Here is a 13,330-nt window from a genome sequence, read left to right on the forward strand (position 1 = left end):
GATTCGGTGTTAAAGTTGCAGTCCACCCATCGGTCAGAAGCTATTTGGAATGGACAGGTACAATACAGCAGTAAATATTTATGTAAAATGTACACGTATTTAATTCATACAATATACATGCAGACGTTTGTCATATGTTAATCCAAGGATTCGTTTTGTGCAGGATCCAGGGGCCCTTACTTGCCGTGGCCGTACTGAAGAGTTCTCAAACCGAGAACCAATGGTAGATGATCGAGTTGTTGACATTATTAAGGCATTGGGGTTGGAGGGACTGCTGAGGCAGCCGGGTAGAGAGCTTGACCACGGCCTAATTACAGCCTTAGTGGAGCGATGGCGGCCCGAGACTCACACCTTCCACATGCCACATGGTGAGATGACCATTACATTGCAGGATGTGGAGGTGATTCTCGGGCTTCCTATCGATGGTGACGCTGTAACAGGGAGCACACAGAAAACTTGGACGGCTGTGTGCGAGGAGTTCCTTGGCTTTCAACCTATAACTCAAGACCAGCATAAGGAACTTCATGGCCAAAGGATTCTCATCAAACGGCTTTTGGAGCAAGTTGCTAATCCATTGCCGCCTAATGCCGAAGAGGATGAGCTGTATAAGTACGCACGATGCTATATCCTAGCGCTACTGGGGGACACAATATTCATGGACAAATTTGGCGATAGGGTGCATCTAATGTGGGTGCAGCAGTTGGAAGACCTTCGCAACCCACGAAGGTACAGTTGGGGGAGTGCTTGCCTTGCATGGTTGTACCGAGAGCTATGCAGGGCAAGCCATAAGGAAACCAGTCAAATCGGTGGATGCTTACTGTTGGTGCAGTATTGGGTATGGGCCAGGTTTCCTTACTTGTGCCCGGCAATTGAGCGTGGCCCACCAGTAGGCGCTTATGGTCCTCCAGCGCGTGGTCCTCTGTACTTGAAGTAAGTCTCTACTTTATAAGGATTATTTCTTATTGTAGTGATATTATTAATTGCCTAGTTTTTATCTATAACATAATCTTAGTAGTTATATGTGATAACATTATAGTTTTAGTCATGACATTATCTTAGTAGGAAAGTTATAAATATTAATCTTTTGTTCTTGACAACACTTGTAGGTGGGCGTGGGTCCCAAACAAGAAAAACAGGCCTGCCCACATCTTCAGGGATAGGTATCGCCAGCAAATAGCTTCAATGCTGCCAAGCCAGGTATGAAAATGCCTTGTTTAACATGTTAACATGTTTAGGAACAAGATATATGTTTGGTGAATTTTGAAATATAAACATAGTTGCCTAATATGTTGCGTACTTGTTTTTGGGCTACTGTAGGTGGTGTGGCAGCCGTACGAAGCCCATTTTGAGGACCTTCCGCCATGGTGCGTTGCAGGGAGGGCTGTGTGGACGGCAACGGTGCCGCTTGTATGTTTCCACCTAGTAGAGATACATACACCGGATCGTGTCGTTCGTCAATTTGGGATGATCCAAGAAATTCCCGAAGATGTTAACACTGACCCCGTGCTTCATGCCATTGATTTGAGGGGGAAGGTGGGCGTTGATTGGATGCGGAAACATGCCACCCATTTACTAAATTGGGGTAACCGCCTTCAACGGTGTTGTCAAGCAGTGCTTGGTGATATGCCTCCACAGCATGAGTACTTCGACTGGTTCAAAAGGGTGACTCGGAGGTTCATTGATGTTCCTGGTGCTACATTGACTATACTGGTAACTTCTCCACATCTTGTACATTTTACCGTACTCCTTAGCATGAAACAATATTGCATGCATGAAGCAACATTACAAATTTGATAAAAATCAGTTTTAGAAAATTCGGTAAACATGTTACTAATTTATTCAAAAAGAGGGTATAGAAGAGCGGATATGAAGAAATTAGGTTTTATACCATTGGTGCTAAGAATAAGGAAGCATCTGCAACCCGGGAAGTTATTATCACGTTTGGCTGGTACTTCTCCAAACATTCAACAATAGGAGCAGCTCCTACATATGTACTAGCACCCTTAATACATTAAGACAAAAAGATAGGATTCAGATTTACAAAGTAGTAATAAAAAAGAGGGGAATTTCAATAGTGATTAAATAATTCATTAAAAGAAAAGGTTTATTTATGCAAGCATCACATGCTAATGAAAAGGTGCCTCAGATTATGTAGCCAGTGTAGTCAAAGGGAAAAAAAAATGAACTTAAGGCACATCCTCGTGAGTTGACAAAAAAGTGCTCACCTGAGTGAACCAAGGTACTGAACTCTAAATATAAATATTATAAATTGTATGTATCTAATGCTTGTTAGGCATGGTTTGAATTTTTCAAACTTTACAGTAATCTCATATATACAATTAAAAAAAAAAAAAAAAAGGAGAGAACCAACTATTAAAGCTAAAAGATTATGATTGAAATCTAAAAAAATATATATATTTCTAAATTGATGCATAAAGAAAGAGAGGTGAGAAAGAAGAATGCAAGAGAAAGACACACCCACTAACTTGAATTGAAGTATATAACTATCCTTTTTTGCCAAATTACAAAACTGCCTCTCTTTTCCTTTTTTTTCTTTCCTTTTTGCTGAATTTCATTGAGACTCTTGCCTCAAATGCCTTACAGTCTGTTTAAGGTGCTCAGGTGGTTGCCTACAAGGCAAGAGTCTAGGCGAGTGCCTAGATGGCCTTTGACTACACTGTATGTGGCTAACATGTAACAACAGAAGTTTGAAAAATAAAAAAATTAGGAGTATACAAGTTTCTTTTTTTTTTTTCTTTGAACATCAAATACTAATGAACAGAACATGCAAGACAAGAATCTTACGCCTCCCATTAAATATGATTTCTCGAGTGAGGATGGTGATCCTGGATACATAATGAAAATAATTGGGTTGTAAGTTGAAAGTCATTGCATCAAAACATAAAGGGAAAGAAACATCTGCATGGTATTCAATTAAATTTCCTAATTGACCTTGATAGATATAAAGGTTGCACAATAGTGGTTTTTCAGTAATGTGACAATCTTTATATAATTCATTTGGCATTCTCTTATGCAACTAAGAGTACCTGATTCAAAACCTTGAACATACCTATCAAATTAAGATTATTGGTTCTCACACAGTTAATATGCATGCCACAGACGCTGCAGATAATATACAAATGTCTGACTTTGCAGATAATATACAATTGTCAAATGCAGTGGGGTGCCATAGCCCTCCCAAAATTTTTGAATTTATTATTTATTTCCCATTGTGATATAATTATATTTACAAGTAGTTCTCGAGGAAAATACCACTTGACCCCTCAAAATTTTCAAATGTTTGTATTCTGGTTGGTGTATGCATATTTCTAGACAATACCCCAACAAATTAAGTCATAATCCTGCTAAAATCTGTGTCAAGTGATGAATATATATATAGCGTAAGTGTATTTTTTTGGGTGTGTGTGTGTGTATGTAAAATGTAATCATGTCTCACTATCCTTGATTCCTTTATTATAATGTCATTTAGTTTTTGATTGTTTTGATAACATGTTTAAGATTTATAATTGATATAATCACAATCTTGGTCCAATATACTATCAGCAAATTGTTTAAAAAGGTGTTTCATATATGATGTAGGACAAATTGCTGAATTTGATCATATTAATAGAATTTGTGTACATGTGGTTGTGGTGGGTTTGCTAGTGCACATGCGGGTTATTCAAATATTATTGGAGGATGACAGCAATAAGAACCAACACTTAGCTCCAAATATTTGGGTTTGGTTATGGAAACTCGACATATTAATCAAGTTAGAAACGTATTCTTTCATTCTATTATATCCGAAATCATAGTTTTTGTTACATCTTTAATTGACAAGTGCTATTTTGCTAATTTTATTAGTAAAAGTTTAGGACTTCCTCTACCTTTTTTGTTCCATTGACTAGAATCAAACTCTATTTTTTATTGGTGCATTAATTGCTCTACTTGGCATATGACCAAACCATTTCACATGACTCCCTCCCATTGCTCTACTTGGCATTAATTGCTCTACAAATTTTTATCAGGACCGTATCTATTTTTGAACTTTGCTCTGTACGTAGGGTCCAAGGAAACTAATGAAAAGGCTACGAGGTTCGAAAGTTGGATATCTTGGACTGTTGGACACCAGAAAATCACTATCGATGGACTGAATCTAAGTGTTAAACATTTCTAGGTTTAGACCATCGGTAATGATTTTCTGGAGTCCAACCGTCCAAGATATCCAACTTTTGAACCTCGTCAGCCTTTTCATTAGTTTCCTTGGACCCTACCTCTGAGGTCCACGAAAATGGAGGTGTATCATAAGAAGTCGGGTAGGTGTATTCAATCGATAAGTGGACCAAATGGGGACTGTATGCCCGTCAGCTACTCCAGCTCAGTACATGGTCTTCTTCTTCGGGCTCTATCTGGTTGCTTTGGGGACTGGTGGGATCAAACCTTGTGTTGATCAGTACTGCCTTGATGATTTAGGTTAGTTTTTAGTGCGTGTAGCGCTGCTGCTTGGTTTTCTTTCCTTTTTGGGTGGACATCATACTATGTTGCTTTTGTCATGGTTTTATTTCTGCGCAAACGGCTTCTCATTTATTGAAATATCTTTGATATGGGTAGGAGCTGGCAGAACCATCGATAAGAGATGCATTTTTTTCTTGCATTCAACAAGGTGCAGATCATGTGATTGTAAGCCCATTTTTTCTCTTCCTTGGACGACACTGGCATCAGGTAGCTCGGCTTACTTTCCTCTGGTGCCTTGATTATAGATATACTGTACAGAATTGGTGACTAGATTGATTTTTTTTTTTTTTTTTAAATAAAAATGCTTTGTGTCACTTTACAGGATATTCTTTCGTTAGCTGCAAAAGAACACCCTTATGTGTCATATATCGTTACTGCACCTCTTGGTCTGCATGATCTACTTGTGGCAAGGAGCGAGATTGTATGACAAGGTTTATATTATGAGATTTGTATTACTGGAAATGTTTGCTCTGTAGAAATTTGTATTACAAGATTTATATTATGAGATTGTATGCTGGCCATTTACAAAGTTGGACAGTAATGTTCTTGGTGTATGTTACTAATAATGTTATATTTAATAATTTCAAAATGCAATACATTTTGTTTTTAATGTACTACATTGTGGTTTTTGATGCTCTGTTTTGCTAGTCTAGATAGGTGATTACCGAATACAGCCCTTTGAATCGAGTTTCTGGTTTACACCTACAGGAATGCAAAACAAATGAAAAAAAAAAAAAAAAAAATTCCCAGTGGAAATCGAGTTTTAGAAACTCGATTTCCAGTAAAATATTTACAAAAATGCCACTTCAATTACAGGAATGCAAAAAAATGAAAAAAAAAAAAAAAACTTCCCAGTGGAAATCGAGTTTCTAAAACTCGATTTCCAGTAAAATATTTACAAAACTGCCACTTCAATTACAGGAATGCAAAAAAATGAAAAAAAAAAAAAAAAAAACTTCCCGAGGGAAATCGAGTTTCTAAAACTCGATTTCCAGTAAGATATTTACAAAAATGCCACTTCAATTACAGGAATGCAAAAAAATGAAAAAAAAAAAAAAAAACTTCCCGAGGGAAATCGAGTTTCTAAAACTCGATTTCCAGTAAGATATTTACAAAAATACCACTTCAATTACAGGAATGCAAAAAAATGAAAAAAAAAAAAAAAAAAAAAAAAACTTCCCGAGGGAAATCGAGTTTCTAAAACTCGATTTCCATTTGGGTGGCATTATCGCAAATAAATGACAGTAAGCAATTTACAAAAATGCCACTTCAATGGAAATCGAGTTATAGAAACTCGATTTCCACTGGGGGATTTTCTGCCAACCCGAGAGCAAAATTTTTTAGGGGGAAGGGTGAGAGCAAACTTCCCAGTGGAAATCGAGTTTTAGAAACTCGATTTCTGTTGAATGTGGCATTTTCGTAAATTGGTTAGTGTCATTTATTTGCGATAATGCCACCCAAATGGAAATCGAGTTTCTAAAACTCGATTTCCACTGGGAAGTAATTTTTTTTTTTTCCCGTTTGTTTTGCAGTCCTGTAGGTGTAAATCAGAATTACTTTTGTCCCGTCCCCTACAATAGTAAAAGATATCTAGAACACATCATATGGTCAGCGGTAAAGAAGTAGATACAAGCATAATCACCAGTCAAGGAGAGAGTACATCAGATGCAAATAATTGGATTCAAACAGTTACTATTCATGGGCATTTTAGTTGCCCTTAGCACACAAAAACAGTCAATACATTATCATCGGTTCAAACAGTTCAAACAAGGTCGCTGTGGTTGAAGTTGGCAAAGTAGTAGCTACATTGCCAATGCCATATCATTGCATTACAGGCAAAAGCTGCACAACGCAATTAATGTAACGAGTACAATGGATAACAAATGTTCAATTACCACAATATTTAGCAATAAACAAAATACAAACTAAGTCAATACAACATAGTCTACATAGTCGTCTAACACTTGTCCATACTAATACAACATACTCTACATAGTCACCTATAACATTTCCATACTGATACAACATAGTCTACATAGAATTTGCTGCACTTGTCCATACCGAACATAACCACAAGTCCCACGTACAATGCCATTCAAAAATCCAGTCTCCGCTCGCCTGACAACCACGAAGGTACAGTTGTTAGTTTCTGCAATGTGAAGAACAACAACCAAATGACATTCTGAGCATATTATATAAAAACAGTGACAACACTTGCCTAGTTTGCAGCACTACCACTTGTCGAAGCCCCATGGGAATTGGGACAGCATCTGCGGTTATGCCCCTCTTGATGACACACTCCACATCGTTGCCTTGGTTGAATCTCCCTCAAGTCCGGATCTTCCCTCCGGCTTCCCCGTTCTCGTTGTATCCCATCCATTTCATTCCTTAATCTTGACTTCACAGGACGACCTTTGCCCCGCAACAGCTGTGGGTTAGGCACCCATCGTGGTCCGCGAACATCCCTCCACAATGACTCTGATTTTGGCACCACAAAATGATGTGAATATGTCTGAATGGCGTTGTTCAAACTGTAACATGGGTCAATATAGCTGGTCGCATCGAGGTGCAGACCTTTAAGAACTTTAATTGCATGTGAACAAGGGATCTTCAAGTTTTGCCACTTCCCACAACCACATGTTTGCTCAATTACGTGCACTTCATGACTGTGGTTTCCTCCTCCACCTCTATGATCGTTATACGGGGTAACCACTTGATATACACCAATTTCATGATTAAAATTCCTCAGAGTGTGTCCTGCAGTTTTCTGCTCATTTTTGTTATAGATCTTCATTGCATAATCACTCCACACCTTACCTTGAGAGAGATCAGAAAGAATTTTTTCATGTCGATCGTAGAAATATGCAACAAGTTTGGACCATGTGAACTCAACCATTGCAGCAATGGGCAAACCGCGGGCACCTTTAAGTACCCCATTAAAACACTCAGAGATATTGGTTGTCATTGCCCCGTAACGTCTTCCACCATCCTGTGACTGGGTCCATTTATCAACATCCTCACTCATTAGATATGTGTAAGGCATATAGCGTAGGATGTGGCGATCAGTAGGGTCTACACCCCTCAGTAAATTAATCTTGGCCTCCTTAATAGTTTGCATTATGGACGTGAATTTTGCTTCATGAGTTGCATATCCAGCTTTCAAGGCCAATGCCTTTAAAGTCGGGTCCTTAAATTTTGTGTTGAAGTTGCTAGCAACATGTCGAAGGCAATATCGATGATATACCTGTTCTCTTCCGTCCTCACCTATAGGCCACTCTCGAATGGCGCATTTGATACCTTTATGTCGGTCAGAAATAATGCAAATGCCATCCTTAGGTATGACATGCTCTATGGAAGTCCTAACACACTCTAAAAACCAACCCCAACTAGGCCCTGACTCCTTGTCTACAACAGCAAAGGCGAGAGGCAAAACCTTTTGGTTAGCATCAGTTGCCATTGCAATCATCAACACCCCTTTGTATTTACCATACAAATGAGTCCCATCAATACTGATCACTGGCCTGCAATATTTGAATGCAGCAATGCATGGAGCGAATGCCCAATATACATAGTGAAGTACCGCAATACCTTCGTATGGCCTAGGTATGGTGTGATAGCTGTACTTGGTACCTGAGTCCTGATCCAAGTATGCCAACAACAATTTCCGCAACCTTTGGTAAGACTCCTCCCAATCCCCAAATATCTTAGCAATTGCCTTTTGTTTTGCGTCCCATACTTTATAGTAAGAAAGCTCATGATTATACTTAGTACGTATGATCTCCCAGAGCTCATCAATACGAGCAGTGTGATTTTGTCACAATTTTTCCACAATTTCTGATGCAACAAAATTAGAATCCATCATTCTACCGTCTCTTTGCAGGCCAAAGGGTATACAAGTGTGTGGACCCACATAAGACGTGACCACCCACAGACCATTAAGTTTATTCTTCTTGAATGCCCCAACATACCACTTGCAGTTGTCATCAACGCATGCGACGCACAATTTTGTGGTGTTCGACCTCCGGGTTATAAAATTTCTATTATCATTTGCTGCATATATTGTCAATGCACGTTTCACCGCCGATTTATTTGCAAAAGTCAACCCTTTACAAAAATGCATCCCATCTTGCCAAGTACAAACAAATGGTTCTAATAGACGTGAAGGATCAAACATATTTTCCCAAGTATTTGCGTAGAATGAGTCGGCAGGAGGTCTGTAGCCAGTGGTCGTATTTGTATCACGCTGGATGCCAATATCATCGTCTGCATCATCTTCATCATCGAACTCCATATTTTCCTCTTCAAAATGGGGAACGACTTCATGGTCATCCACATCGTTCTCAAGGTCACCTCGTTCAATCCTCTCTTCGTACTCATCCACACCATCAATACTTTCACCATCATTCGTAGCATGATCTTCGTCTTCGTCTTCGTCTTCGTCTTCAACATAGTCTTCGTCTTCAACATAGTCTTCGTCTTCGTCATCCTCCTCTAAATGTGTCTCTTGACAATGGAGGGTTTCACCAGTATTTACAACATGATCTTGAGATGGGAGCATATAATCTCCCATTGTATACCCTCCCATTGCAGTGCATCCATCATCAAGGGCTGTAAATTGTAAAGACGTAGTTGTTTGTTGCACCATCTCAGTATCAACTTCCGCAAGCGGCTCTGAACTTATGTACAACTCAGCAGCATTTACTTGGGGCATTTTCTGGATCCTATTAAACATCATCTTCACATGTTTGTCTTCTTTAATCGCCATATACCCGTAATTTATCCGTTCATGTAGGACTTCTTGTGGGTAACGATAAATAATCTTGATGTCATACCAAGCAGAGTTCAAATTCAATTCGTCCATTATTTTCAACTTCAAATCAATCAACGTCTTCAACTTACGACGTATCATCATGGGGTAGCATTGGATACCCGGCCCTGTAAATGGAAATCCCTCAATCCCCCCAGGATTGTTAAGAGGTCCACCGTAGTATACATTTATATCAATATTCTTCAGATGTTGTGAACCTATTAAAGAGTCAAGTATAATATGTTAGCGACATATTTTTTTCTTTCATTTAACCTCAATTACAAAACCTTTTCTATCTACTCAAAGTACAAAAATCACAAATTCTCACCCCACAATTGCATATACTCACCCCACATCACATACAAACACACTCAATCATTATCATTTCGTACTCAAACAAATAAAAAAACTAAAAACAAAACTCACCCCCATTACAAAATTTCAACTCAGCTCTAACTAATATAAATAAAAATATCAAACCAAACAACAAGAAAAATAGCCATGATAAAAGCCTAGCAATACAAATATATATCTACAATATTTTTTACTTGTTATAAAATCCTAGCAAATATATACATTAACTTGCAAAAATAGTCATGATAAAAGCCTAACAATACAAATATATATCTACAATATTTTTTACTTGTTATAAAATCTTAGCAAATATATACATTAACTTGCAAAAATAGTCATGATAAAAGCCTAACAATACAAATATATATCTACAATATTTTTTACTTTGTATAAATCCTAGCAAATTATATACACTAACTTGCAAAATTAGTCATGATAAAAGCCTAACAATACAAATATATACCTAAATATATTTTTTACTTTGTATAAAATCCTAGCAAATATATACACTACCAAATATAACTTCTTACAAACCCCACATTTGCATATTCACATACAAACACACCCAATCATTATCATTTGTTTCCAAAATAAAATAAAAAACTAAAAAATCATTAATTATACTAAAAAAAAAATAAAAAACTAAACACACAACTCACCCCATTACAAACTTTCAAATCATTCTATCAAAAATATAAAAAACAATATCAAACCAAACAAAAAAAATTAATCATGATACACATACCCATAAAAAAACCTAATAATAATATATATATATTATATTTATATATGAAACTAACAATTAGAGAGATTGAGAAACCTTACCTGACATGAGGATGTGGGGTGACTTGAAGTTTATGCTGAAATGAAAATGAGTGAGAGGAAGGATGTGGGTCTCTTTTTCAAATTTGATAAATGTTGCTCCTATAAGAACTTAGCAATGAACACAGCAGTCAGGCTCTAACCTTACTTCCTCTAACCGTACAGGAGAAAGAGAAAAGTAAAAAGCAGCATGTGTGTACCTATAAGCCAGACAACTAAATGTAACTTACAATGAGCATGTGCAAACTGCAAAGGCTGACTCTGGAGCTGAGTGAGCATGTGCAAACTGCAAAGGCTCATCCTGGAGCTGTGGGACAAGACATGACCAGACATCAGACACGAATAAAGCAACAGAACTGTACAATAAAATCGAGTTTGTGAGACTCGTTTTCCAGCTGGAAATCGAGTCTTAGAAACTCGATTTTCACGTGGAAATCGAGTCTAAAAGACTCGATTTCCAGCTGGACCGTTCCACCGTGTGCAGGCCAGATCACACAAGAAAATCGAGGCTTAAATGCTCGATTTTGAGACCAAAATCGAGCCTTAGAGGCTCGAGATGCTATTAACCAAATAAGTTTCTAATTCTCGCCTACTAACTAGATTGTTTGGTTTTTAAGGCCAGTTGGCCATTTTCGCCGAGGAGACGCGTCGTTCTCCATTTGTCTGAAATTTTCCCGAGAAACAAACAGGGAAAAGAAAGTGAAGGGGTCTCTTTTTTCTTTTTCTTTTTTTCCTTTTTATTTTTTATGGGGAGGGTTGAGTTGAATTTGGTTAAATTGTTTTTGGGTTAAATGGGTTTCATTGGATTTTTAGTTAAAATTCAATAATTATTGGGTCTAATTGGATTGATTAATTTAACTCAACTAATAATTAGGTGGATTTGGATTTAATTAGAGTGGACGGATTTGAATAGACAAATGAGTTTGGATTTACTTTGCCACCCCTACCTCATGCTCTCTCCATGTGTTTTTTGTTTCTAAAAAGAAAAGAAAAAAATCCAACTGTGTATTATAATTTGCCCAGTCCTTTTTAAAAGTTTTAAGTTTTCGATTATGAGTCTTGAGTGGAACTTAAAATGGTGATGGCTCAAGGCTTAAGACCCCTTTATAAAAGGTTTCTAATTTCCTTATAAAAAAAACTAAAAATTGTAAAGTGATAGGAATATTACAAAATTTATAATATATTAAAATGACTTCTTAGTGTATTTTTTACCTCATTTATAACATTCAAATCAAGACCAAACATTAATATATCATCCATATGGAGGCTATCGGGCTAACAATAACATTTGACTTTTCCCAATATTTTAAGCTAAATGCATTTTTCACATTCATTTGACTTCTATCCACTGAATTTTTATGCCATTGTTTTGGGGGCCTTTTTTAAGCCATATACTTCTCTAATTACATTACATACCTTTTTTTCTTGGCCAAGTTCTATAAAGCCTTTAGTTTGGTCTAATAAATTTATTCTTCTAAGTCTCCATATTAAAAAATTAATCATATTTATATCCATTTGATGAATTTTCAAATCACATTTTATAGCATCAGTAATTAGCAATATAATGCATGTAATCCTAGAAACTGGAGAAAAGGTGTAAAGAAAAAAAAATCAAGATCATCTTTTTGTAACAATTTTAGCTTTTAAACTATCTATAAATCCATTTGAATTACGTTTCTTTGTAAGGACTTTTATAATCAGATGGTAAGTCTACTAATTTCCAAGTTTTATTGAAATTTAATGGATTTGTCTCATTGTATACAGCTTTTTCCCAAAATACAGGGTTAAATGATGCTAAACTTTTTTTGATTTGGAGGGTTTTCCTTAATATTGAAACATTATAATATGATCTAGAATCTCTCTACTTTAGTTCTTTTACTTCTTATAAGTTTAATTCAAAATTTTCTTGTGTTTGTAAAGGAAAAGTAGAAGATTGACACTGTGATAAAAGATTTTCTTGAACTTCTTTACCCCCACTAATTTTCAATTTAAATGGAATTTTGTCATCAAGAAAAATCACATCACTTGATTCTGAAATTATATTATTTTAATTTAAAAAAAATCTATAGGTTGTACTCTAAATTGTATAACTAAGAAAAGTAGAGGTAACAACTCTAAGTCTTATTTTAGGTATTTTAGGGTATGTAAGTCTTACATAAGCAAGAAAACCGCACGCTATTAAATATCTTAAATTTAACTTTGGCTCTTTCCACAACTCGAAAGGTGTGATGTTATTTTTCTTATGTGGAACTTTATTTAAAACATGACAAGAAGTTAACATTGCTTATACCAAAAGATTTACGAGAGCGCTTAATTCTATTGATATAGCATATGTTAACTTAATTAGAGTTATTTTTTCTCTCATGCACTCCATTAAAAGTATGTGAGTATGGTTGATGTGGGGCCCGATAGTTTATAGGCCAGGCCCACTTGCTCGTGGGGAGCCCGCAAGCCCAAACTGAAAAAAGTTATGGCCCAAGCTTAAAAGTATAAGACCGAGGATGGCCCAGATATGCAGCCGAGGACGGTTTAGTCCTCGGCAAGCCTAAAGCTCCCCTGACAAAGGGGTAAAAGAGAACTATAAGAACAAATTCGTAAGAAGATCTAAAATATCTCAGGGAAGTTGTCCTTAATACCCTTCACTGATAAGACTTTACACCTAACAGAACCTGATTTTTAGGCTTTATTAACCATCCCCAACAATTCTGGGATTAGATTGACGGGACAAATATCAGTCCTGGAAAAGTTGACCCTACACGTGGACGAGGGACAACAAACGTGGGCTAGTATAAAAGGAAAGGGAAACTAATTAGAAAAAGAGAGGGGAGGAGA

General features: G+C 36.8%; 3 protein-coding genes and 1 long non-coding RNA gene across 4 annotated transcripts; 2 read left to right on the forward strand and 2 right to left on the reverse strand.

The window, feature by feature from the left end:
* On the forward strand, positions 1–2,415 carry LOC126699842 (serine/threonine-protein phosphatase 7 long form homolog). The gene is made up of 4 exons (XM_050397819.1): positions 1–57; positions 164–930; positions 1,107–1,197; positions 1,318–2,415. Exons 2-4 carry the CDS (start codon positions 221–223, stop codon positions 1,792–1,794), a joined length of 1,278 nt encoding a protein of 425 aa, XP_050253776.1. The 5' UTR covers positions 1–57; positions 164–220; the 3' UTR covers positions 1,795–2,415.
* Positions 2,416–3,066: 651 nt separating this feature from the next.
* Positions 3,067–5,058, forward strand: LOC126699844 (uncharacterized). Its single transcript, XR_007646884.1, has 3 exons — positions 3,067–4,473; positions 4,612–4,722; positions 4,838–5,058. It is a non-coding gene; the product is annotated as an uncharacterized LOC126699844 (long non-coding RNA).
* Positions 5,059–6,295: 1,237 nt separating this feature from the next.
* LOC126699928 (uncharacterized) lies at positions 6,296–7,605 on the reverse strand. The gene is made up of 2 exons (XM_050397900.1): positions 6,734–7,605; positions 6,296–6,633 (listed from the first exon to the last, which is right to left on the reverse strand). Exon 1 carries the CDS (start codon positions 7,556–7,558, stop codon positions 6,734–6,736), a length of 825 nt encoding a protein of 274 aa, XP_050253857.1. The 5' UTR covers positions 7,559–7,605; the 3' UTR covers positions 6,296–6,633.
* A 724-nt stretch (positions 7,606–8,329) lies between these two features.
* Positions 8,330–11,132, reverse strand: LOC126700660 (uncharacterized). Its single transcript, XM_050398870.1, has 3 exons — positions 10,729–11,132; positions 10,502–10,609; positions 8,330–9,540 (listed from the first exon to the last, which is right to left on the reverse strand). The coding sequence occupies exons 1-3, from the start codon at positions 10,829–10,831 to the stop codon at positions 8,330–8,332; spliced, it is 1,422 nt and encodes a 473-aa protein (XP_050254827.1). The 5' UTR covers positions 10,832–11,132.
* Between the last annotated feature and the right edge of the window lie 2,198 nt (positions 11,133–13,330).

Source organism: Quercus robur, chromosome 9 (genome assembly GCF_932294415.1).
Source record: "Quercus robur chromosome 9, dhQueRobu3.1, whole genome shotgun sequence".
In the NCBI taxonomy this organism is placed as follows: Eukaryota; Viridiplantae; Streptophyta; class Magnoliopsida; order Fagales; family Fagaceae; genus Quercus; species Quercus robur.